Source organism: Dicentrarchus labrax, unplaced genomic scaffold (assembly GCF_905237075.1).
Source record: "Dicentrarchus labrax unplaced genomic scaffold, dlabrax2021, whole genome shotgun sequence".
NCBI lineage: Eukaryota > Metazoa > Chordata > Actinopteri > Moronidae > Dicentrarchus > Dicentrarchus labrax.
This window is the reverse complement of record NW_026136703.1, coordinates 3711680-3739581: the sequence shown is the minus strand read 5'-3', so window position 1 is coordinate 3739581 and position 27902 is coordinate 3711680. Positions and strand designations below refer to the sequence as shown.

The 27902-nt window shown below is 40.3% G+C and overlaps 1 protein-coding gene across 1 annotated transcript; it reads left to right on the top strand.

The window, feature by feature from the left end:
* Window positions 1–1122: 1122 nt before the first annotated feature.
* On the top strand, window positions 1123–25916 carry LOC127361560 (ovarian cancer G-protein coupled receptor 1). The gene is made up of 7 exons (XM_051396292.1): window positions 1123–1233; window positions 17781–18081; window positions 19329–19478; window positions 20248–20381; window positions 20558–20780; window positions 21900–22080; window positions 22806–25916. The coding sequence occupies exons 2-7, from the start codon at window positions 17983–17985 to the stop codon at window positions 23267–23269; spliced, it is 1251 nt and encodes a 416-aa protein (XP_051252252.1). The 5' UTR covers window positions 1123–1233; window positions 17781–17982; the 3' UTR covers window positions 23270–25916.
* Window positions 25917–27902: the final 1986 nt, after the last annotated feature.

The window sequence follows — 27902 nt, the reverse complement described above, 5'->3', positions numbered from 1 at the left end:
TAATATTTACCAGATCACCTGAAGGCACCAGGCACCAGCTACAGATGGTGATCTAGTGATGTTGACACGCACTCATTTATTGCTCCTTACTTTGAATATATTACTACTGTTTATCTCAAATGGTAATATTAACAAATAGACACACAACATAGTGGAATATTATTCTAGAGGTGTATGTGATGTTCGATGCATGACTTCACATAACACAGAGATGGAGAGATGGATAACTGTGTGCGTGTGTGTAGACAGTAATTGTAACCTAACTGACAGGAGGGGGTGACACTATGGAGGGAAAGATGTTGCAATAGCAAACTGATCTGTGAAAATCTGAATCACTGGAGCTCCTGCACACCTCCTCCCAACATTCACACGTAACACACTCACATTGGAGTAAATATTGTATGTACAAAGAGGTATAGCATGCTTAAATAATTATTTACATTTGTAGATTAAAAACAGCTCATTGTAACAAAAAGGTAACAAAAACACAGTGGTTCTTATTTTTAGGTGATTATACACTAATGAAAATATTGCTTGTTGTCACATTTCACATGCTGTACATATGGAAGCCTATTTCTGACAATGTGACAGGGAAAAAAAGATTCTGTAAGTCAGTCAAGGTTTCTAATTACAATCACTTCTTATAATCTTTTTTCCTCACATTGGCGTTAATGGGCTGCCATACATGTGCATACTTCAGTGGCCTTTATAGTTTAATGTGTAGAAACAGTCAACATATAGCCTATATTACCATTTCCACATGCATAAAGTCATACAGGCTGTGTGTAGCCTACTTACACAGTTGAAACAGCTTTGGTTTAGATTTTGAAATATATTTGGCTTTTGCGGTGTGTGTGTGTGTGTGGGTGTGTGTGTGTGTGTGTGTGTGTGTGTGTGTGTGTGTGTGTGTGGTGTGTGTGTGTGTGTGTGTGTGTGTGTGTGTGTGTGTGTGTGTGTGTGTGTGTGTGTGTGTGTGTGTGTGTGTGTGTGTGTGTGTGTGTGCGTGCGGGTGTGTGTGTGTGTGTGTGTGTGTGTGTGTGTGTGTGTGTGTGTGTGTGTGTGTAGGCAGAGTGTGTGTTTCAGGAAGAGAGAAACCACACGCGTGGGAACGACAGACAGACAGACAGACAGACAGAGAGAGAGAGAGAGAGAGAGAGAGAGAGAGGGTAGAAAGAGAAGGAGGGAGAGAGCTGGTGGTCAGTTTGCTGCAGAGCTTCCGACCGGAGAGATTCGGTAAGAAATAAGCGTCTTTATTTCAGTTAAATATGTGAATTACTGCTGGTTGAACTTGAGGTCCCACTGTAGCGTGTGTGTGTGTGTGTGTGTGTGTGTGTGTGTGTGTGTGTGTGTGTGTGTGTGTGTGTGTGTGTGTGCCTCTGCGGACAAATGAGGGAGAGTTTAGTTATTAGTTAGATTATTGATATTTATCGTACAGGAGCCGGTTCCTGTTGAGTACGGGTTATTATGGAGAGCACTCATGTGTTCATTGTGAGGAGTGAGATGCTGATCGGTGACAGGTGCGGTTAGAATGCCTGTACAAGAGTTATTCATTTATCTTAGACATTAAGTGTTGTCAGCCGCTGTTAGGGAGAGTCAGTAACAGAAACATTTACTCTCTCTCTCTCTCTCTCTCTCTCTCTCTCTCTCTCTCTCTCTCTCTCTCTCTCACTGGACTTCATTTACTGTGTGAAGGAGAAAAAGCTACAACAGCTGCAGTTCTTATTTTGGCTGTTTGATGGACTGTAGAGCTTCATGTAATGTTCAGAGAGAGTCACCATGTGAACACACCGAGTGGTGAACAAGTGTGAGGGCTTCCTCATCTCCACCTGTTGTGGTCCTCTGGTTTCACTGCAGTATTCTGTGTCAAACAGAAAAAATTAACCATTTTAGTATCAAACACTTCATTTCCCGCATTCTGGTGAATTATTTGCCTTTACCACATAAACTTATAGTGGAAATGTCTTTATTTATGTAAATTAAAACACAAAATTCAAAATATAACATCATATATAATGCAGTGAGGCTCTTAGGCATTCGATTAAATATTTATCCTCCTGTAGATCAACCTTTCTTTCTTCATTAAATGTTGTCATTGCTGAGTCAACACACGTACTGTAGGTGTGGTTTACTCCTCCGTCCTCTTTAAATATGCATTTTCATTCATTTAGTACCCCTGTGGAACTTTACAGCTCAAATGGGTTTCAGCAAGATTTTTCTGCACAGTCAAAACATAACACACACATCTGTGACCTCCTCCCCCTTTCTTTTCCCCTCTGGCTCCACTGTGGTTATCAACCATTCATAGTTGCTTCTTATTTTTCCGTTTTATGGCAGTGATTTATTGCTTTTGCCACAACTTGCTTTACTGGAGAAACTGTTGCATCTGTGAGTCGCATTCTAGTGGTTTGTCAAAATAAAAGTCCTCTGCTACTTGTATCTTAGAGCCTTACCATTAGTTTGAATTTCCATTATCATGATAATTGTGAATTGGAATAATCATGAATCTCACATTGTTTGACTTGAAGCTATCTAGCTCTACAGCATACAGTTCTATATTGATTTTCTGATTATTTTGAACAAGGAGAACTGGGTGAAACCTGCATCTTTCCATTCATTCCAAAATCTTAAGCCTGTGATCATGGCTGAAGGATCGGCTCGTTGTATCCCCCACAAAAAAACAGATTTATGGAAATAGTATTGGTTTACAAACAGGGAGATGAGGAATCTGTAATACAATAAATCAATGTGTTTCTTAACAAAATGTAAGGTAAGGTAAAGTATAAAGGTTATTTTTCTGATTATCGTGATAATATCCTATATCGCAATTATATTGGCCAAGATTATCATCCCATTCCCACCTATTACAGATATATCAGTATCAATGTATGTCTTATCTGATATGTGGCAATATGAAAAAAGAATTTCCCCTATATGTGGCAGAAAGAAAATCTTTAAAAAAATCTGGTATTATATTGTTAGTTCTGATGAAATATATTGAAGATGCTAATGGAGATTAGAATACCAAAGCATTTCTTAATATTAGTATTGTTGTGTTGACTTGTTTGATGTGCTGCTGTGCTAATGAGGAAGAGTGGGATTGAGAGATGTGTGTGCTGGCTGCGGGCCAGAGATGACTGCTGGTTCACCTCAGCAGCTCTTTCTACCTCACACACTGACTGACGTGTGGCTTAATGGAAACATACTTTTTTAGCTTATGATTGTCGGATTTCCAGAAGACAAGAACTGTAACTGAGTGAATGATTAAAGGGATGGATGACTGGACAATATCTTAAAGGGTCACTTCACCCAAAGTACAAAATAAGCTCAGGCTATATTCCCACTTGGTGTGCAGCCATGCAGTTTGATGGGTTGTAGTTTTGAGATCTTCGCTGCTGAGATTTCTGCCATCACCCCATGATACTCATTCAGCACAATTGGCTACTGCAACTTAGACATACTACGGAGTTTTTAGCTGGTTATGGAACAGTCTCAGTGTAATACTGATGCCTCTATATGACCTACATAAACAAATAAGACAATCAGTGAGAATGTTGGTTTTTAGTTATTCTGCCACCAGGTCAGATTCAGTCATATTCCCCTTGAAATCAATTAAATGAGGCATGAAAACACTACAGCTTTTGTCCACAGGGGCCGCCAGAATCAACACAAAAGGAAAGTTCCTTGTGGCTGCTTTAAGTAAAGGAACTGAGCACCTCTTCCACTGCTGGAGAATGTAGTTCTGCAGTTCCCCTCAGCTCGATGGAGCTTGGCCCTCTGGCCCATTTTTTTAGTTCAACATCTGTCTCCACCATGGAAACAGTAATTCAACAACAACAAAAGATGTGTAACTCACTTTCAAGTGCAGATTTTGAGACTTTAAAACTATGAGATTGGGGTTGAGGTTGAAAGTCCAGGTAAAACTAGTAAGCAGACCTGAAGTTAAGAAATGTCTGAAATGTTAAAAACCAAAGCTTGTTATGGCTACACCATTCCACAAATGGAAACATTCTAGATATCTTATACAATACCTTATACAATTTCCCCAAAATTCAGCCTGAAATATTTGATATCTTTGGCAATTTTGAGATCTTAACAATAAATTAATTAATAATTATAATGATTCATACAGTTCTGTGGGTTTGAACAAAGTTTGGCTGCGCAGCATGAGTTTAAAGTTGCTGAATTACATTTATTAATAAGCTGGTTTTAGTTTTTCCAGGAAGCTCTCCACTAGCTTGCAAGGTACCGAACTTTGACTCCTTCCCAACAAAAATGGCAGATCCGCTCAGCAGCTCTGTTAATTTAGCCTGTATTTAAACTTCCCATCCATCACATGTAGACACAATCTTACACTGACTCAGTTCTAGTAAGCTGTACTGAAACCATTTCAGTACCCCACAAACCATTAGTGCTCACCACAGCACAAGGAGGATAAATTCAAGACCTCACATACTAATTATGTGAAACCATCAACAGTTAAAAGAAAACAGGAAATAAAGGTAATTATGTTGTAACCAGAAACACACATAAACATAAACTGTAAGTGTAATTGATTTTTTTCCCGTATATTGAGGTTTTTCTGATCACCAGTCAAAGCAGAACTCCTCCAACTGCACAAATGACTGCTGATCACGGTGTAATTGCTTTTGACTTGTGCTCTTGGCAGATAATTCAGGCACCCTTTTTTAATCTCCTTACAGCCTGCCCTTGGGTCCAGGCACAGACATTGGGCACCAGTTGGACAGTGCAGTGGCTCTTTGTGTACACTAACCTCATTCATCCATGAAAAGCACTCTGCAGACATTAGTAGAAAGGTAGAAAAAAACAACCCCTGTGGCTTTATATACAGTAATAGCTGAAGCGGAAGTGCTAAATGTGGAGAACAAGGACTGCCTCAATGGCCCCTACAAGGGGGTCCAGTGGCTCTGGTGGAGGTTCCTTAGTATACCCAAGGGGGTTCCATGATGTCTAAAAGGACCCTTAATGATGGAAGTAGGTCCTCAAGGGTCCCTCTAGTGACTTGAAACTGCTTGTAGACCCCTGAAACATCGACCAATTCCACAGTTGCTCTCCACTTGGTAAATGGACCTGTACTTGTATAGCGCCTTTCTAGTCTTCCCACCACTCAAAGCGCTTTTACACTACATGCCAGATTCACCCTTTCACACACATTCACTCAGTGATGGCAAAGCCCATCAAACAGAAACTAACGCATTCATACACATTCACACACCGATGCATCGGGAGCAATTAGGGGTTCAGTATCTTGCTCAAGGATACTTCAACATGTGGTGGCAGGAGCCGGGGATCGAACCAACAACCTTACGATTAGTGAACGACCTGCTCTGCCTCTGAGCCACAGCTGGCCCTTGGAACCACAAGACAGCCCCTCTAAAGGCCTCCTGAGAGCCTCTAAAGGCCTCCTGAGAGCCTCTCAAGGCCCTAGAATAATCCCTGGCAAACCTTAAAGGCCCCTGAGTCTTTCTACAGGGCTACTGGACTCCACTGGCCCCAGTTGAAGTTCCAGGGTCACTCAAGGGTGTTCCAGGATCTCTCCACAAAATCTCCTTCAGGTTGTCTGGGAACTCCACCAGATGCTCATAGAGGACTAGTGTCTAATTAGGATAGTGAAAAAGTTGAGAGGATCCCAGGAGGCATCCTTGAGGGCCTGATGGAGGACCACTGGTTTGAGGTCTCAGGGGTCTTGAAAGGGATTTTGGAACAACAGTTCCATTATCAAGTGTTCTTCTAGAGACCCTGGAACCCCCTTGAGGATCAAAGAAACATCCACCATGGCCACGCGGAGGTCCAATGTCCAGTGGGTCCCAGGGGGCCTTGAGAGGATATCAGGACTCCTCTAGCAGGACGCGTGGCCTGATAGGTCTAATGGGCTCTCAAGACAAGGGAATAGGACTACCCTTAAAGACCGAGTTCCATCATCAAGGTTCCTTCAGGTCCCCCTGGAACCCCCATGAGAAAAACATTATATTTAGCTCATTATTACAGCGCCAACAGTTAAATAACCACATACTGTGTGGCACCCTTGATGGATCTTTGGGAAGTCCTGCTATGGTCCTGGACAGAATTCTAGGACAAAAGATTAAAAGATTAAAAATGGTTCTCAAGATATGTTAGAGATGAATTTCTTTCTCTCTCTTCTCATTCTCTGCCTCTTTCTTCCTCTTTCTATCTGATAAGCTTATCTATATGCAATTAGTTCTTTAGCTTAACACCCCTGAGAGTACCTCGGTTAATATTCCGTGAGAGGGTTTAGTGGTAGCAGGTGTTTGGTGTCCAGCAGTGAAACCCTGAATGTAGCCCTGGTAGAGCTGAAGTATTCCTTTGCTTGTCCGTCACTCAGGATACGAGACTATTGCGAACTGAAGCTGGCTAGTGTAAAGCTCATATTTTAGTTACAATGAGCTGGATAGGCTTTCATCCTCATTAGGGGAATACTACAGATAAGATTGTCTGGAATGCGAGGATACTGAGGCATGTTAACACCCTATCACATTTACTGCTGGTTTGCACTCTGCATGATCATTGTTTTTATTTACATACTGTATAAGGGGATACTGGGAAGCAGATGATGGATATGAATAATATATTAGTCTACTCTCTGTGACCGACACATTATATTGCCTTATTGTTGTGATGTGGCTATAGCTTATCACCTTTGACAAGCTGAATTACCAAGCTGCCCCTTGGTTCCAGACCCTCACTGTGTGTGTTGTTTGTGGTCATTTGATTAATTACAGATTTGTTTGTGACTACATTGCATTTTCCACTGAAATTTAACAAGGGCCTTTCAAGAGGACCTGCATTATTACCTAGTGATACGATCCTATCTCATCACTGTCTTGTAAGGCCATCAATACTTTCATTATTTAAGCTTATATTGTGCTGTCATGGTGCATATTGCTATATAAATCTTTTGAATTTGTTTACCTGAAGGTGACAGGATACACACACAATACACACAGCACAGTCATTTGTTTTTGGTTCATTAAAGAGAGCAGAGTGATTGCACTACAGTAGTGTGGTTTTAAACACTCTCTTATCCAAACAAAACTCATCATTGGCAGTAAATGTGCGGTAACAATATCATTATCATATAAGAAATGACAGGTTTTATATTTCAGTTTATTCAAAATAAAGAGCAGAATAACTGGTGTTACCTAGTCTGATCAGTGAAAACAAAAGAAAGGAAGAAATACACCACAGTGCTCTTTCTGTGGGCAGGAAATGTAGTGCACATTGTATTCACTGAGAACCGCAGAGTTGTGACGAATGACGAGTATAAGTTGCATCAATTCTCAGCAGAATCAGAATCAGAAATCAGATATTATATGACTGATCTGAAAAAAATTATAGAAAAAGATCTTGGGGCCACTTTTGCCAGCAGAGTGAACATAGCCTTTGTCTTCCTAGTTTCAGTGTGACCACACATGTTTAAATGTGTCTTATATGATCTAAATGCTCTTTCGAAAGTATTAATTGTTGCACCTATGTATAGGAAGGAAACAACACATTTGACACTTATGTGACAAGTGTACATCAAACTAGAAATATATGTGTTAGTGTTAAAAAAAAACACATCAGCAGAAGCCAATAGCGTGGCATCACAAAATGGATAACACCAACAACCATTTTTAATGCTTGCACACTAGTTTGATTTCATAGTAGCTTGTGTCAAAATAATCTGCTCTTATACCAAATGCAAACATTGACTTTGTACATCCTTGCCTGTATCAAGGCTGCAAACTGAGTAATACATTGATGTTATTCAGAGTGACGGTTTCACCAGCCTCAGAGGCAGTCGTGACGGCAGAGCACTGCTATGTGAACGCATTCATCAAACAGCGGAGTGAAGGGGCTGCGTGGAGCTAGATGACAATGTAGCACGCACAAAATCATATTTTATGTCCTCTCTGACGTCAAGTCTCTGTAGGATACAGTGTCAGGAGAAAAACACACCGTTTCAGCTGATTTATCTTTACAGTGAGTGATCTGATGATCAGATCTGATAGTTGCACAGTGGTAAACTAATGAGTTGTATGAAACTGACATGAGTTGTGATTATGTTTTAGAAGGGCGTTATGGGAAAGCAGATGGTTTTGAGGAAATTTAGACATGTGTGGTTTGACTCTTTAAAAGACCAGTGTGTAGAATTTAGTGGCATCTAACGGTGAAGTTGCAGATTGTAACTAACATTGAACACTTTTTGCCCTTTTTTTCACGTATATTTGACAACCTGGGAATGAGAACGGTTGTGAAGTGTGTAGGAGAAACTACAGTGGCTGCAAAACTCAAAAAATCTAAAGGCCTCCATGGAAGGCGACCTGTGGCCTTAGTAGATAAAAACGTCTCATTCTAAGGTAAAGAAACACCTATATTCAGCTGATTATACTCTAATGCAAACATACCTATGAATATTATATTCCATTTTTGACAATAGATCCTCCTAAATGGTACACACTGGACCTTTAACTGCACGATTAAGAATGGATCATCTCCACATGTGAATGCGGTGGGACAGACCAGTACTCATCACTATGTTACATTCGTGTTACACATGTTTCTGGATTGATATGACACAGGTTGATGAATAGTGTAGTCGGATATGTGTCACCAGGCTTTCTGGATTTGTAGACGATGAATCGTATCTGTGGGAGAGCACATACCGAACCACTGTAAATCAAACGAAGACCACAGACGGAGGCTGATTTACAGCCTACTGGACGAAATGACGATGATTTCCCTAGAGGAGAAAAGGGAGGAATCCATACAGTAGTGGAGTTATTTTCATACATTTATCACTTGGAAAATTATTTTATTACAGTCATGAAGGTTCATGAGGTGATCATAGTGAACATGAAGGTGTTTAAGCTATATTCAACCCCAAAGTCAAATTTCTAGTTAGAATGACTCATATTTTGATATGAAGAGTGTCCAGGGCCTTTTTAGACTACATTAAAGGTAACGGAGGATCTATTGTCAGAAATGGAATATAATATTTATAGGTATGTTTTCATTGTTGTGTTATCACCTGAAAATAAAAATCATTCTGTTTTTGTTACCTTAGAATGAGCTGTTTTTATCTACACAGTCACCTTAAATGGAGCCCACCATGTTGATGACAGGGGTAGTTACAGGACCCAGGAGCAGACACACAGACAAGATGGATGGTTTAAGGGTCTTTATTCCGCACACACACACTGGGGGGGGGGAGAGGGGTGGCCGCGGCAGGAACAGGCAGGTGAAATGACAAGGGAGACTGGAGACACGGAGGCACAGGAGGCTGACTCTGGGAACTGAACTGCACACGAGGGTTCCTGGAGCACAGGAGAGAAATGGTTAGACAAGGGAGCTGGAGCAGGAGAATCACAGGTGGACATGTAGTGGAAAGCTAGACACTGAAAGGAGCCACGAAAGTTACCACTAAGTTGGCTGAAACAATCTGGCGATGAGTGGGAGGAAAACCGGGTTCTTGAAGGCTGAGGCATGATGAATGATTGAGAGCAGGTGAGACAGCAGGTGAGGAGAATGGAGGCCGCACCCTCATCAGGCACACAGGGAAGGAGGAGGAGCAAAGGGAGCAGGAGGGGAGCAGAGCCATGACAGTTGAACCGCTACGTATGTTTCTACAGTAGCCCAGAACAGACAAACTAAACACTGGCTCTAGACAGGGGCTTTTACATGAGTCTCATGGTCACTGTAGTTTGAAAAGCGGGTGATATTCAGTTTATGCTACTAAATCCTATACACTGGTCCTTTAAGTCTTTCAAATGTTTGATTTGTGTAGAAGGTCAAACTTCTCTGGGATTTTTGACAATAAAATACAAAATCTTCAGTAAATGGACATTGCATGCACACTTCAATAATGAACATTCAAGCTCAAATTTACACACTTCCCTAAACCAGTGACTGCAGTAGAGTGATCTTGGACATGATGCCTGTTACTATGGAAGACTAAAACCTACCACAGTCAGCCTTTGGCTGCTTATTTAAGCAAAACACAGCCCTTGTGCCTCTTTTAAAAGCTTAATATGTAGATATCTAATCAGTACAACAATGTTCAAGTCTCTCTCAAAGCTCAAGTCTCCCAACATTGCGCTACAGACTGTTAGTGGTCTTTATGTCTAACGTTGCACTGTAATGTGACAGGTCTTAAAGTTGATTGGATTAATGAGGTGAACGTTACTTGTATAAAGTTGCATTTTTTGGTCTTTCTTTTTATTTCTGATTTTATTTCATATCGTTAAGGTTTTTTTTGACAGAATGGGTGTGAAATAGGTCTCATTGAATTAAAAAGGTCTGACATTTAGGTAACATTAACAAATTTGAGTCACTGATGGATTGTGAGCATACTTGTACATTATGCACTACAGTAGTTTAAAATGAATGGTATAACAGAATCAGTGAGTAAGTTGTGGTCACTATGATGAGCTCACCACTGTGCGACAGCATGGGACCAAAACCTAAAGACATTTCACATCAGCCTGTGTTGTTATATGACTTCTAATTCCTGGAAGTTAGGCATAATTGGTGCTGTCTGGTAAACTAAAACAAACACTGAGCTTGTGGTTTGCTTCCAAGTTTACAAGTAAGGAGTAAGCAAATAACAAAAAGTGATGCTGTGATGTGGAGTGACACACAAACATCCTGTGATTGGGAAGAAATGTGTTTGTATGTCTATCACTATGAGATCACAATATGTTTAATAGATTATGTTACATCGATATTCTAATAGATGATTATATAATGGCACTGAGGATCATGGGTGAAGGTGGAGGCGATGAAAGTGCTAATAGTTGGTGATGAAGATAAACCCAGTGATGTCACAGGGTTAGATGAACGACTGTGGTACCAGTGTGTCCCCTGTGGCAGTGACAGGACCTTTATCGGGGCCTGATATACAACTTACTGCTATTGCCATGGTTACCACTGTCAGGGTCACTAATCACGGAGCAACAGTCCAGCTGCCTTAGGGAAATACATAAAGGTTCGATCACAGGGTAAATCCTGGTGTCTGGGGGATTGATTAAGTTTAAAGTTATCAATGTTCAGTTTGACCAGTTTGTTTACTGGGAGAACTGGAGCTCTGCACTGGCACTAGGACTACAACACAGTTCACCCCAAAATCTAAAATATTTTTCCTCTTATCTGTAGTGCTATTTATCGATCTAGATGGTTTTAGTGTGAGTTGCTCTTTTTTGGAGACATTGGCCGTAGAGACGTCTGCATTTTCTCCAATGTATTGGACCCAGATTGCAGTCAGCAGTTTCATGTAGGAACTATTTTCTTTCTACCAAACTACACCCTCCAATTGTTGCTGAACATTAGCTATCTCACTGGTGCTAGTTGAACCAGTGAACATTATAGTTCAGCTCACAAGGATGCTATTAATGTTTACATCCTGCGCTGTCACGAGCACGAGCCTCTCGTCCATGAGTAGACGCACGCTCCCTTCTGCACAGTGATACGTAGAAAGAAAATAATTCCAAATCAGTTTATCATCTGGGTATTTTTGGCATAGTGCAGATTTTGCTTGCTGCATTGTGGCCAAATTAGTACATACTGCTAAATATAGGAGGTAGTTTTGAATACAGCCAAAGTTTCCAGCCACCTCAATGAATTAATGTTAGAGAGCAAGAATAAAATCTGTCATCTGTCAAGTGAGGTCGACTCTGGGTCATATAAGGCAGACTATGTGTTTGTGGGTGCAGACTTGGGCTGATTTGGACTGAGAATAAACTCCAGTCAGCAGTTGGTACTCAGGCTAACAGTGAGCTGGCCCAGTTCTGGCTCTTCACTTATTGTGAGTCTGGCCAGCCATGCAGGCGAGCTGGATTTAGGCTGCTCTAACTGGGTGGAACTTCTTTCTTTCTGTATCTGTGCATGTTAATGAGAGAAGAAAGCATGTCTCTGGAGATCTTGGACAGAGTTCTGAATATTATTCTCTGTCTCTCAGATTATATGTAGACTCCACAGTAAAGCTGAGAAATCTTTCAACTGTAAAATTGTACATCACAACATGTAAAAGTAAAACACACTGAAGTAAACAACAGGGGTCTCTGGCCTATCACACTCCCCCGTGCTCTGTTATCAATGGATCACTGATCACCGAGCGTCTGCTTTAGCTGTGCTTTATCCAACACATCTCCTCTTTGTGTGTTCTCTCATATTTCCATCTTTGTAGGGATCACATCAGTAACGGAAACCTCTGTCGTCAGGACGTGTTTGTCTCTCCTCAACGTAATTCCTGCTTATTTCTGGGTGAGGAGTGAGGTTTGGGGCTGAGGTTGCAAGTAGGCTTGTACAAAATAGGCTAAGAGTTATTAAAGATAGAGGGGCAAACGAGTGAAAGGATCAGCTTCCATTTTGGGGAGTGAAATCCAGCATGATAAATGAAAATGGATCAAATGTATAGAATTGACTTTATTGTTACACATTTACAGTCCTCTGCAATTAACCCCTATTAAGAATCAGATGTATATGGTGTGGCTAAGAGGTAGATCGGGTTGTCCCATAATAGGAAATTTTGCGGCCCGATCCCTGGATCCTCTAGTGTGCATGTCCTTCGGGAAGATACTGAACCCCAAATTGCTCCAGAAGGATGTGCCATCGCTCTGATGAGCAGCTGGCAGCTTGCGTGGCAGTCTCTGCCATCAGTGTGTGGATGTGTGAATGTTGACAGTAGTGTGAAGTGCTTTGACTGATTGAAAAGTTGAAAAGGTGCTATATAAATGCAGTCCTTTTATCATGTGCATGTAGTCCTGGTTGTTTAGATCTTTAGGACTGCAGTCAATGCAGATACAGAGAGTAGTTTGTTTCAGAAGAGAAAAAAAAGTGAAGTCATCCTGACCATGAGTTTAAAGTATTTTTTAACAGATTAACAAATTGTGACTACAGAAAAACAGGATGCATTAAAGCCCTGACGTAATGGCAAATTGATGTGATAACATGATAGGGTTGTTTTCCATTTTACCTTAAAAGTGTTTGTACAAGAATAACCCGCCCTCTACTGTATACGTAACACACACACACACACACACACACACACACACACACACACACACACACACACACACACCGCTTCACCTCCGTCCAATTATCTCAAATAAACTCATGTGATTAAATTACTTTATTAAATCCAGATCTCACAGCTGTAGTGAGCAGAGCCTCTGTTACGGTCTGGATGGATGTTGCTGGGGGTCAGAACAAAAGGCCATTAACTCTTGCATCAACAGTTTAATTACTCTGGATATCAAGTGAGCACCTCAGTTATTATTATGAATGGAATCTATACTATTATACTGACTCCTCCAAAAGCTTGAGGTAAATGACAGTTTTCACTTATTTAATTACAGTATACTCTGTGTTTCAGTAAAGCGTGGTGAATTGATCCCTCAGAGGGAGAAAACCCAGAGTGTTTCTTTAAATAAAGCTGGTTTTGCACAACTAATTTCTTGGTCAGCGATTTAAAAAACATAAAGGTTATTATCTTCTGCATACAATATATTATGCCTTGTTGATCAGTTATTGCGTTGTGCATATGAAGTAAACATAGGTTTTGTTGGCTTTAACCAAAATTCAGATAGGTGTAACTTGGCACTTAATAATATGAAAGGACCAGTAAATCAAACAAACATAGACGCCTCAAGTCAGCCAGAGTCCCTCGTTCATGTTTATCAAACCAAAATGTTATGGATATAGAGCTGTGTTGTCATTGTAGCAACCACGTATCATACAGCCATCATGAGCTGTACAGAGTTGCAAACATGCAAATGTTTCCCAACTCTACCATTGATTCCATAAAATGTGAATGTAGTATTAGAGTCACAGCGATTTTGAGTCTGGAAAGAGATGTTTCATTTTTTGAAATGTCGGTTTCAATGCTGTGAGCACCTCATCTACCTCCATTATAGTTGGGTGGAAAAAAATTCCAAAAAGTCCTCCAGATTAAACAACAATACGTAATTTGTCCATGTTCTCTAGAACAAAGTGTTTTATGAACTGACTTCTCCACCAGCAGGATAGGATTTTTCTGTGCCTTCTACAGACATTGTACTAAATACCGACTATTCTAATAAAAATAGTAATATAAATATAGATAGACGACAGACTGTACTGCTGTTCCCTGGCATCACTGTTACACTGACAAGTGTCAGTATAATAACTGGCTTGTTGATTATTAAAGGAAATGAATTGTGGTTGCTGCCTCTTGACAAGTAATTCAGATAAGGATCATGTTGAGAAACGAAAATGAGTGTGGTGTCCAAAAGCATTAAAAATACATCCACATGAGTTATTAAGTTATTAAGTTATTAAGATTAAGACGTTTAATTTGTAATGGGATTCTATCCAGGTTTATTGGTTATGCTTCATTTGTGTTCTACTTACTTAAATCCCAAGAGCTTAAAATCAGTACTCACTGTTGTGATGACAGCTTGTTTACTGCAGCACGATATCATGCTTTATCAGCAAGCCTCATCTGTGTCTTCGAGCTGTAGTAGGATGTTAGTCGCTTATGCAGCAGTCAGCTGGGCTTTCTCTTAAATGTATTAATCATTTCCAGAATTTCTGAAAAGTTGTTAAAGTCACTCGGGTCAACATGGACCGGGACACAGGTACTGCTGTTATCGCTCAAGCCCTCAGAGAGTGCTGAGAGGGCCTCAACATGGCTGAGGATCAGGAGGGGTGATCCGTGGGCCAATGATGCTGGGACACAAGTCAGTGTCTGAACAACCTGCTGCATCCCTACCCTTTTAGAACATTACGACACTGACGAATACTCTTTTTAGACCTTTTTAGATACCTGTATGCATTATATTTTTCTATTCCTTAGATTGCTGTGGATCCACTGTAGAATTATTCTAGTGTGACACTGTAACACCAATCTGCAGGACAGAGACCACAGTGTTTACCGAGGCAGCAGTTCCTGGATTATGATTTTGGTCACTGGCCTTGCTGGCATGCATGTGCATGAAGGGAACTATCTACAGTATATGTAAATACATATGGCATGCCTCTATGTGTATAAATTCTAATTTATTCCAGTCACCTGGTTGTATAAGGGGTTACAAGTCTTGGTCAGCTTGACTCCTAAGGAATCTACAGTATATCCAGCTGTTCCTTAATCTGACTGCGGTTTATTTAGGAAGACCAGAGAGAGAGAAAAGGACAGACTGAGTGAGAGAGGGGGATGATGCTTGTGGTTGAAGTTTGTTGTGTTAAAGTGGCTCTTAATGGTTTTATACTATGTTATTATGGAGCCATTCTAAAGATGCTGGCATGCCAAAGCAAAGAAATACAGTGGAGGTCATACTTAGAGCCTACACTGTCCATTGACTCTGTGTTAGACTGGAGCAACGCTGCATTTAGATGCTATTCATAAATGCAGCTCATTTTCACTGACAGCATCAATGGACATAACTCAGAACAAATACTTTTACATTAATGAAGTGTTGCATTAGATGATTGTGCAGGTCAAAATGACTGAATTAAGTAGTTTAAAGTACACATGCTTTCATGCATACACATGCAACACACTTTTTGTCTGCTTGCTGCTACTGTATGCAGGTTTATGCTTGTAGGTACGTATGTGGCAGCCAGTAATATAATAACTACAGTTAATGTAACAACTGCTAAAAACTTAACAATTGTTCAGTTATTACATTAACAGTAATTATTACATTGATACACAATCAGTGCAGCCAAAGAGTGAAGGCCAAACAGGTAATTATACAATATCTCAGTTTAAATCGTATGCTCATATCCAACAGTCAACAGTGGAGGAATCTGACTTCCAAAAAATAAAGTTGAAAAGAATAAAAACTCACAAAAAGTGACTTTTGATGTGTATACAAAACAGCAGCAGAAGTGCAGGTATAAAACATATGGTGGTCGTAATTTAACATGCAGTTAGACGGTGGGTTTGAGGTTAGTGTTTTTCCTGAAGTTCTGTCTGAGGAGGTTGTTTTGTTGCACCACCCTTCAGAGGAGAGGAATGCCAAACAGTTATACAAAACAGATGCAGCATGTATTGCACTGATAATGATTTATTGATGTACTACCAAATATCTACTAACCTGAACACCTGATGTGATGTAAAAATCAACAAAAATGCATGAAAAACATCTTTGTCAGTCAGCATGAAACTTCACTGTTGACCTTTCAATTTCTAGATGATAGTTGGACATGGAACATCGCACCCTCTCATATGGTCTTCATTGATGGATGGAGTTTTTCTACTGACTTGGCAGATACATATCAATGAGCATGACTCCAGACCAGACTCCATCTGCTGATGCAGACCATGTGATACGGTGGAAAGCTCCAGGCAAAAGCTAGTAGCTTGACCTTGAGTTGGGATTGTTTTGTCAAATGTTGTTTTCACTTTACAGATGGATGGGATGCTCTGTGCATTATATAACTCTTAGGTTCAGATAGAAAATCATTTGATGTCCTGGCTGGTACAAGGTCCTTATTGACATCAGAACAGCAGAAACTCAACACTTTATCTTTAGACTGCACTGTGGGCCCATCTGTTTCTCTCTGCTGTTTCTGTATGTAGCACCTCAGCAAGCAGTTCAACATATTTGATGAAGCTGATATAGTTTGCAATTTTTGGGTTGAATCCACATGGTTGAATGCACTTATTAAAATGTGCTTAAGATAGCGTCAGCTAAGCTGTGCACCTGTCTGTCTGTCTGTCTGTCTGTCTGTCTGTCTTCTCTCTCTCTCTCTCTCTCTCTCTCTCTCTCTCACCCCATATGGTCGAGACAGACGACCACCCACCTAGAGCCGAAGGATCTGTCCTAGGTTTCTGCCTTTTAACAGGCAGTTTTTCCTTGCCCCCGTCACCAAGGTCTTGCTCATGGTGGTACTGTTGGGTCTCTGTAAATGATGTTATAAGGAGTTCAGTCTAGACCTGCTCTATTTGAAAAGTGTCCTGAGATAACTTCTGTTATGAATTGGCGCTGTACAAATAAAATTGAATTGAATTGAATTGAATTAGCCTGTAAAAGTCAATTCTGAAGGATGTAGTTTTTTAAACATATTTCATGGGCGCCCTGTTAGCTCAGTCGGTAGAGCTGGTGACCCATATACTGCAGCGGCTCGGGTTTGAATCCGACCTGCGGTCCTTTGCTGCGTGTCATCCCCTCTCTCTCTGCCCACCTTTCCTGTCTGTCTTCAGCTGTCTCTGTCAAATAAAGGCATAAAGGCCAAAAACCCCCCCAAAAAAACATATTTCATATGTTTCATACTGTGACCTTGAAAAGCAAAAGCCATTTTACATTGTACCTCTGTTTAAGGGCTATTGATATCCTAATATTGTCTAGACTTCAACACAGTGTCACAGTGTTTTGAAAAAAGATGTGTTGTCTGTGTGTCCATTTAGGCATGAATTGCTCTTGAACATGCTAATAGCAGTACATGCATACAAATACACTGTGTAATGACAGGCCGTGCTAGATACATTAGAAATAGATTAGGGAAAGGATGCAGTAGTGGTTTGACCAGAAAGCCAATGTTTTTTACTTGTGATTCTATCTGCCTTGACCACACGGAACAGTGAGTAGTTTCAGTGAAGCTTAGCTAATATATATATATGTGTGTGTGTGTGTGTGTGTGTGTGTGTGTGTGTGTGTGTGTGTGTGTGTGTGTGTGTGTGTGTGTGTCATGGTAACACTGGCTCTGAAAGGAATAATATTGCTTCATACTGCTTCAATGTTTACAATGTCTAATAAAGTCAATTCTTCTGTGTTCCGCAGTGGCCAAGTTAAACTGGACTACCCAATCAGAGAAGACAAATGAACCAGATGAGAGTCTGAGCCATCGCTGAGTGCTGCCACCAACATGAAGAAGTGTCTGTGACTGTGTTGTTACATTATAGTCACGTGTATGTGTGAACATGACATTTCTGTGAGTGTGTGCATGTTAAAGATGAAATAGCGAGAGTGTGAGTGGGGTGTGATGGTGTTCACCATGTCTGAGGATGAAATCATGAACTGCACCATCAGCCACGAAATCCACCAGTACCTCTTCTCCTGTGTGTACATCCTCGTACTGTTGGTAAGTGTGTGTACATCTTGAATACCTGAACAGAACTGTCAAGGTGTGTGAATACTTTATAAAATGCATAGCTAATGGAAGATTTGTTCCCCAATTGAGGTCATTGTGTCACAGGAAAGTGTTACATCTCAAGCTCTAGAAAGCTAGTTCCTCCTTGAAAACACAACATTGCAACACTGACGCAGAACAAGAAGAAGAAACAAGCTGCAAATTGCATAGCTCTCTCATGTTGCATCAATGAGGTCATGTCTAGTACAAGAAGTAAGAGGTCCATGTGAACACATGTTGGCTTTGAGTTCATGAGGTAGCACAGAAGGTCCTGGGGTTAGACCTGTCGAACTTCCATTTCCACCTACAGTTAAAAGACATGATGGTTAAATGAACTGGAGACTCTTAATTTCCCATAGCATGTGTCTATTTGTGTCAGCACTGTAATGGCTAGGTGACATGTCAAAGCCAGGGGCACCACATAATGAAATGTATTACATGAAATAATGTACACAAAATAATTATGTTAAATATATTATATTCCATTTTTTGTAAACAATATGACATCACCATAAATATTACAAAATATTCCATAATGCCATTCTGTTACACTGTTTGTTTCCGGTGCCATCCAGAAGGGGTTGTCCATCTGCCATCTACTGTCCATGATAATGCCACTTCTGCTAGCCCTGTATACTTAGGAATTATATCCATATTGGATAACTTTGTCCCTCATTATTTATGTCCAAGGTCAGCACTCAGTGACAAGGCGTGTAGTGTGCCCTTTATGTAGTGAGGTGTGGAGGTCGGAGTGGCGGATGGGTGGGAAGTGAGTCTTACTTTCATATAGAAGACAAGAGCCTGTGTTCTGTCAGAGACCTGTAGCTAATGTTTATGATAATCACAGTCTTTCCTAACCTTAATCAAGTGTTTTGTTGCCCAACCTACCATAGTTTATTTGCCATAACCATCTTCCCCTAACTTCAACCATACTATATTAACTTTGTTTTATTACCCTAACCATAAAAAGTCACCATGCACGGATGTTGTAGAAAGTGTAAATTTTAAAAAATGTAGTCATTAAACGTAATCTGGGGTTTTACAGAGCTGATTGGTAATAGGGCTGTCTTAGCAGAGTGCAGACGAGTGTTCTAACCATGTGCTTCAATAATCAAGTAATGAAGAGAAGGTTCAGTGTGGGGAAAAAACTGGTGTCAGAGAATCCAAATAATCACAATAAATGATCTTCTTGATTCTAGATTGGCGTTCCCTCCAACTTGTACTCTTTGTACCACGCTGCTCTGCAGCTGAAGCAGAAGAATGAGCTGGGAGTTTATTTAATGAACCTCACTGTGTCTGATCTGTTGTACCTGGCATCATTACCACTGTGGCTACAGTACTTCTTTCAGGTAAACTAAAACTAGTCATTGATTTTTAATCCCTTCATTCCTATTCATTCATTTGCACAAACTGATAATGACCATGACATTATAATTGTGGATTAAATAATGGAAAATTTAATAAAAATAGATGATGGATATTAACCTGCCTATAATTTGATAAAAATATTGCACATAACAATTTACTCTTTTGCATATTATGCAATACCTGATTTCATTACATTATGATATTAGCAAAAATGTGACAAAATAGAAATTATTCTATTTTGTCACATTTTCCACAAACTCTAATAAATTATTAGATTATATGCAAAAAGTAATCATGTGCTCAACATATTTTACATTGCAATATAGCAGTGGTTCTCAAACTTTCTGGCATGGCCAGATCAGAAAAAGTTTGGCTTTGAACTATTCATCTAGCCATCACAATTTGGCCCTTCTCAAAGTCTCTCAAATCCTCACACTGCCCATTTTTACTGCTTCTAACACATCAACTTGAGGACAAAATCTTCGCTCGGTCCATATGCACTTATTATGTTGTCCTATAAGTGGCACTGATGCTGCTCCAAAACCAGTGAATTTCTGAATAAGAAATATGTTTTGGTGATTTACAGCAGTCTCCCATTAATCCTCATTTGGTAAATTTGTGTTGTTTTTCATTATAAAATGTGCTGTTAGTCTAATTGTACCTTTCATTTTAATTTAGAGTCCGGTTTCATCTGCTTTTGTCCATGTGTCACTTACCTAAAATATGAATTTGTGTGTGTGGTTGTTTTAGGATGACGACTGGAGTCACAGGGAGTGGCTGTGTCAGCTTTGTGGCTTCCTGCTCTATGAGAACATTTATATCAGCATTGGTTTCCTGTGCTGTATCAGTCTGGACCGCTACCTGGCTGTGGTCCATCCTTTAAGGTAATTTTCATTCGGCATGACAAAGATGCTAAAAGTACGTCACCACAACTGTTACCATAAGCTACTTCAACTTCCACAACTGTTCCTCAGTCCTTAGGTAGTTTCATCAATATGAATCTATAAATAGATCTGATTTAATGCTAATGACCTATTCTCTCTGGGGGGGTTGTCTCTAGGTTCACGTCTCTCCGCTCTATGAGTGCAGCGTGGATTGTTAGCGCCATCATCTGGCTAAAAGAGATTGCTGTGGGCGTGGTTTTCTTCCGCCATAAAGAACTCAGCCAAGACCGCAAGAACCAATCAGTGTGCTTCGAGCACTACCCCATGAAGCCATGGGAGTATCCCATCAACTACTACCGCTTCACTATTGGCTTCATGTTCCCGCTGGCCATTCTATCGGTGGGAATGTTTTACTGATCTATTATTGATCACATTGTATTGAAAATATTTTGAACAAATATACTTTGTGACTCTTTTCTACTTTTACTACTGTAATATTTCAGTGGCTTCATTGCAAAGTGTAACCAATGCTATTCACCAGGAGACATGTTTGTTATTTCCAGCTTGTGGTCCCACTCTCACTTCTCTCTCAGTCAGATCACCTAATGGGGATGTCAGACTCTGAATCTTTGGAAAATACCAATATACCACAATCAGCCATGACATTATGACCACTGACAGGTGAAGTGAATAACACTGATAATCTGGTTATCATGGCACCTGTCAGTAGGTGGGATATATTAGGCAGCAAGTGAACATTTTGTCATCAGAGTTGATGTGTTAGAAGCAGGAAAAATGGGCAGCGTGAGGATTTGAGCGACTTTGACAAAGGTCAAATATATAAAAAAATTGTGGGGTGGTGTTCCCGGTGTGCAGTGGTCAGTACCTATCAAAAGTGTTACAAGGAAGGAAAATAACCGGAGACAGGGTCAAGGGGGGCCAAGGCTAACTGATGCACGTGGGGAGTGAAGACTGGCCCGTGTGGTCCGATCCAACAGACGAGCTACTGTAGCTCAAACTGCTGAAACCGTTAATGCTGGTTCTGATAGAAAGGTGCACAGCAGTTTGTTGGTATGGGGCTGCATAACATTCTGACCACAGGGTGCTCAGGTGGTCAGAATGCTATGGCTGATCAGTGTAAGGCGACATTGGCAGTTGTTTGGCAAAAGTTAGGCTACACGTTGCTATACTGCACAACATCTCCCTTCAACATAGTGATCTTGTGAAAAGTGATAGCTAAAAGAGGAGACATACAGAATTTACATCCTAATGTCTTGCACCAAATTTCTTATATCTAAGATAATCTACAACCTTGTATGATGAATTAACAAATTATCTTATTTTTGCTTTGTATATTCTACCTTGACCATACAAACCTCCATTACTATCTTCAGACATGTAAATGTGTTGTCAGTTCAAAATGTGATATAGAGGTTTTTCAGAGAGGAAGAAGAAATATTCAATAGAAATATGAAGTCCAGTTAGTTATCTAATCCCAATACATGTTTTTCTGTCCAGATCAGCTACCTGTGCGTCCTTCGTGCCGTGGGTCGGAGCGCTGGGACACAGCCGGATCAGAAGATGAGGATTAGGCAGTTGGTCAGCAGCACCATCCTCATCTTTCTTGTCTGCTTCTCCCCCTACCATGTCTTCCTGTTGGTACGCACCCTGCTGGAGCGAGACTGCAACTTTATTGCAGGTACAGTTTATTTTCTACAAAGTAATCCAGTGATATCTGGCTCGTCCAGGATTATTGTTATTGTGTGTTCCAACTAACAACGTCCAGACCATTGACAGTTTATATAATGGACAGAGCTTTCGGGTCTGAAAAGTGAAGCCAACGCGGAAGTGTCATAAATGCTGCATTCTATGTAATTTCTGGCAGGGGGAGCTCCATTGGCTGCAGTAACACAGCGATCCACTTTAATGGAGAATGAGCCGACTTGACACTTAATTTTTGAGTTTACAGTTACCTGATGAGTTTAGGGTCTCAGTTGCTAGTTTAACATCATCTTCAATACATTATGATGCTCATTTAGTAAATGATATACCATTTAGGGTAAAATAGATGATAAAGTTGCGTATGCTTTTTGGGGGTCATTGACATTGACAGGTCACTTTCAGTGAGTCTCACGGACAAGTCAAAACTATGCAGTACGTCACATCCGCTGGCTCGCGCTGGATCTGTTTTACTGTCATGGCTGCGGCCAAAATGCCAAGCTCGAGGCTTCAAAACGGTACTCCACAAACCAATGGGTGACGTCATGATAGGTTCAGACTTGGTCCAGACCCACTAGGCACCTGCAAAACAAAACACTGTCAAAGACACCAGCAGCCAGCCAGTAGGAGAAAGAGGCGGGGTTGTCAAACTATAATGAAATCTTTTGCTGTCTTAACCATGTGCTCTGTATTCTTATTTTCCAGGAATATTTAACTACTACCACCTGTCGTTGTTGCTAACCAGCCTGAACTGCGTGGCTGACCCGGCTCTCTACTGCTTCGTAAGTGAAAGTGCCCGCCGCGGCCTGTACAGAGCCATATTCCGGCCTGCTACCAGGATACTATGCTGTTGCTGTCGACGTGGCAACGCCAGCCCAGGCAACCCAGCCACTGACTCCCACGAGGTGGCCACCGATGAAAACAACGGTCAGCCAACCGTGATGCTGCTCACACACACCAACACGTTCAACAGCTTAAAAAGAGACAAGAAAAACACAATTTTAATCACACAGACCGATGAGAAAACTATCACACCCTTAATTGTACAAAATAACAAACACACTGACAAATGTGTGGACAGCGATGGGAAGCCCAGCTGTGTGATAGCAATGGAGGAGCAGAGCCAAAAGACAGAGAGGACTGAAGAGGCCGACAAAAACATCAGCTAAAATGACAAGGAACCAATCAGGAACCATGCAAGTAGAGGTCTCAGAGGAGTGGGATTAAGAGGACTCATTACCAGTCTAAGCTGAACTAAGAGTGAGTGGAGAATGCACAAGAGAGCAACCACAACCAACCTGCCTGTAGGGCTCCAATGCAGCAGTGGCCCTAATGAGAGCTGGCTGCCCAACCCAGCTGTGTTTACATCTTCATCATCCATTGGCATTGGACTAAAAACATTGTCTTCTTTCTCAAGTGATTACACTGAGCTCTGGTCCAGCAGCTGACACCATGTGAGAGCTCATCACTGTAAATGCCCTGTTTACATTTCTCTGGTTTTTCTCTGGCAGTTCGAGATTGACAAAAGGTCCTAATGCATCGGGAGGTTATAGTGACTGTAATTAATAGTGCACTCAGGTACCAAATCCTTGGAGGGGAACCTGCCAGAATTCCTTTAAACAATAGTACAGTACCGCTTTCTAATGAGGTACCCTTTATAAAGGGTCATGGCAGGGTCGTGTGGGGGCTGGAGCTGATCCCAGCTGGCACTGGGTAAGAGGCGAGGTGTACCCTTGACAGGTCAGCAGTTCATCACAAGGCTGACACACAACACACTCACACCTATGGAAACCGTATTTAGAGTAAACAGTTAACCTGCATGTCTTTGGACTGTGGGCACCTGGAGGAAGTCCACACAGAAAGATCCCCGGTCACCCTCAGGTTTTATAGATTAGTTGTAAGCCATTATAAACAACAATGTTTAAGTCAACAACATTAGTGTAGCCTAAAATCATATTGTGGGGGAAATCATAGAGAAAATCTGGTGTGCCTTTATGAAGTTACACCAGTGCGAATAAACTAAAATAAAGACCTGAAGGAGGGTGTGGTAGAATAACCTGGGAGTCCCTGATACCCGTGCATATGCGTGACCATGCAGTTAGCAGACACAACAACAACAGAATCAACATTAAATTATACAGTTACAGAGGCAACAAAACAAAATTTAAAAAAGGCACAGGAGGTGTTTCAGCCGCTTTTTTTACTATGACAGTGATATCGCTGTACAGTTTCACAGACTCCCACTCAGAGGCTGGGGCCGGTGAAAATGTCATGGCGTGGAGTAGTCCCAAATGGTCAACTCTGTGTCAGTATTGGCCTTGCGAGGTTCAGGGTGATTTAAAACATGTTGAGCTATTTTCTACCCATGAAATTCTAATATTCATTAGTTTGGTAAGAATGTCAATATTGACAGCAGCATTGATGATGATCACAGTACAGTCATATAATTCAGTTTATATTTTAGTACTTCTTTAAATGTTTTACTTTCAGTTGTCGCAAGTTAGTTCTTGACTGGTGTTAATCCATATTTGACCATAAGTTTACTGGGCCATCTAATCTCTAAATAAAATTATTTATTAATCAAACCAAACGAAGATCAAATACAACATTAATAGGTAACTTGACAGGACATGACATTTAAGTCTTCTAATTGTACCGTTACTAATATTTATCATGATGTAACTGTAGGAAGAAACCCTTTAATTAAGATAGAAATCAGTTTATTTTTTGGTTTAAAAAATGACTGCAAGACCATAACAATAGTTTGACCCTGTGTGATAAAGATAATTCAGTATCAGAACAAACCTAAAACGTTACTTGAATTAAAATGAAACTATAGGAGCACATCCTGAGTGCATGGTAGCTAATTGTTTTGATCAGTGCATGAACACAATGTGCTGAGTTAGAGGGTTGAATACTTATATTTATGGGCTGCTAGGTAGGGACTGAACATTTAGAATATGAATATCAACCAACTACCAACTTTCTACAGTGTTTTGTTCAGCATCATGTAACAAATTTAATTTAATTGTAAGAGGAAGGTTTTTTTTTTATTATGCAGTTTTGCTTTAAACTGTAATTTCTTAATTACTGTAAATTCAGTGGTCATAATCATGTGACCGGATTGTCCTTCCCTCTTTGCTTGTTTCACAACTTTGACCGTAACTTCAACTTTGAAGACTTACATTTGTTTTAAAAACTGTTACTATTTAAGGTTCAATATTTTTGAAATTTTTTTTTTTTAAAGAAATGATTCTATTTTGTAAGCAAATGGCTTTGGGTGACTGGCATGCATCTGTCCAGGTCTGCTTCTGTGCTATAAGGGAAACAATGTCTAATGTTTACACGTGGCTGTTTGCATGGGAATGGAACTATTTTGTTGTCATGGTCATAATTTTATATTGTTGAATTTGTAAGTCTGTCTATTATTGGACATTATGCTCACAATTTGCATCATTATAGATCTGGCATATTGTCAAAACTTTTGTTTGGAAGTATATTAAGTTCAGAACTTAATTTGTTAAAGAACCTCAACAAAAACTTGCTCCACAGTGATGACATATTGAAAGCTGTATCTTCTATGGAAATATACCATTACTTTAAATGTTATAAAAGTATGTTAAATTATATGTATGTGTAACTTTTGGGTCCAAAATATCAACTATGACTTTATGGTGGAAGATTTAATTGTTACAGAGATATGATACCATGGTCAAAGTATCTTGTCATAATGATAAATGTTCAAATTACATATCTTCACAGTGATGAATGTGATAAAGAATATTTTTATAAAACTCTGAAACTCTATACTAAAAAGGACAGCTTTTCATTTGTGTGCGTCTGTGTGGTTTCAGTCTGACCTCAGACTTCCCTCTGTGACGCTGGCAGCGTTAACAAAGGAAACTCTTTCTTGGTCTTCTGACGAGTGTAATGATGCAGCAGACTCATCGATTCAGGCCTTCCTGATTATGTAGGGAGTTGTCTGTGCGGTGTGTTCTTTTGGTGACAGCCTCTGCTTTGTCTACGTGTCCTCGTCTCTCTGTGTTCACGGCTCTAGAGCTATCAGTCAGGTACTTTGGTCAGCAGTGGAAAATCTCTGCAATCAGGCTAGTGGATGGATTTCCATGACATTTTGAGCAGATATTCATGGTCCCTAGAGAGAAAAGTATTTGGGTGATCGTAAGACTTTCATGTAGTGCCACCAGCATGTAAGAATTTTCCCTTGTCCCATTTCAAGCTAGTACTCCTTTCTCCTAATTGCTGTCAAATATATATCTTTATATAAGATGCTGATGCTTTTGGCTAACTTCCTGTCCGTTCTTGCAGTTAGCAGTCCACTCCTTCCTCCCCACATCACCACCCTGACATTCTGCTGCCTGCCCTTGAAGACCGCATCTCTGTGGAGTTTTCTCTTCTGATAGGATAAAGTTGGAACGGGATAGCAGACAATGTTTTCTCTGTTTCCTGCAGAAAGGGGGGACTGGGAGACCCACGTTACTGACTGAACGCTCTGTATCAGTGATTTCTGTCAGTATGTAGTGCTATGTAAACACAAAAAAAAAACAACACTTACTTCACCTTTAATACAGTTACTCTCACCACACTCATTTCCAGCAGTAGCAGCAGGCAGCTCTAAGACAACTTACTTTACACTATCTGCTCAGCATCAAATAGCAGACAGACTGAGCATTGACAGAGTAAAAACAAGTTCACATGAAAAAGTCCTGAAACTGTTAGAATGAAACAAGAAAGGAGCCAAATCAGCAACTGCAGCAGAGAAGAAGCTGCTGCAGTGTTTGTGGCTGCACGAGAGCAGAGCTGCAGAGAGCTCCACACTCTAAAAACTGTTTGCATCTATCTTTTTGAATTATGGCAACTTTTAATGAAATGATGTACAACAAATGTAATTGAGTTAGGGAAATTAGCTTTTCCTCTACAATCAAAGGTGTTTTTAATTTCCACCTACTTAACAATAAACATCACAACAGCACAGGTTTTTGATGTTGATTAGGCTACTCATAAAAAATAACTTGTTCTAACTAGTTTTCCACATTATTTATGTCAACACATCTCATCAAAATAATGATTGTAACTTATAAGTTTTATCTAAATCAAAAAATGTAAAGTTTTATCTTGCAACCATGCATTTATAAGTGGTGACAATATATCCAGTGAATTACTCTTTTTAGAGTGCAGAAAGCTCCAGAGAGGAGACACTTGGCTGACATTCTGGAAAACATACATGCATTCAGCATGTATGCCATGGCTTTCGGGGGAGCTCACTTTTTTTTGGGTGGGAAATGACAAAAGGCGATACAGCGTGCAGACTGAATAGGACTAGGAAAGTTTATTTTATGTATATTTTCTGAAGTTGATGATATTGTGCAGGCATGCTTCAATGGTAATGGCAAGAATAGTAGTATCTTTATTAAAGTGAATTAGTGATGAATCACCCTCATGCACGATAATAGCCCAAGTTTACGTATTATCCATAATAACAAAGATGTGATGATACATATATATTTACTTATATGTATATTTGTTTATAATATTTTAGAAATTTCACAAATCATGTCTTGAGGAGCCCAGCTCCCCCTGGCTCCCCTGTAGTTCACATCCTGTCAGCATTCACTGGCCTAGTGTCAGGGGGTCAGGAGTGTGGTCTGAACAACAACAATCCACAAAAATGAAAGGACGTAATGGGTTAAGTTTTGCATTATTGTAACTGTAGTTTCAAAAAAGGTTGCGTGTACCTTAATCTGTCACTGATTTAATGCACACAGGGGCTGAGTGGACTTTTTA

What these genes read in the sequence shown, in the direction of transcription:
- LOC127361560 (XM_051396292.1), top strand. Translation starts at nt 17,983, where the DNA reads ATGGTGTTCACCATGTCTGAGGATGAAATCATGAACTGCACCATCAGC. An exon ending in TGTACATCCTCGTACTGTTG is followed by an intron (nt 18,082 to 19,328) that starts GTAAGTGTGTGT and finishes TCTTGATTCTAG; the next exon opens with ATTGGCGTTCCCTCCAACTT. An exon ending in AGACTGCAACTTTATTGCAG is followed by an intron (nt 22,081 to 22,805) that starts GTACAGTTTATT and finishes CTTATTTTCCAG; the next exon opens with GAATATTTAACTACTACCAC.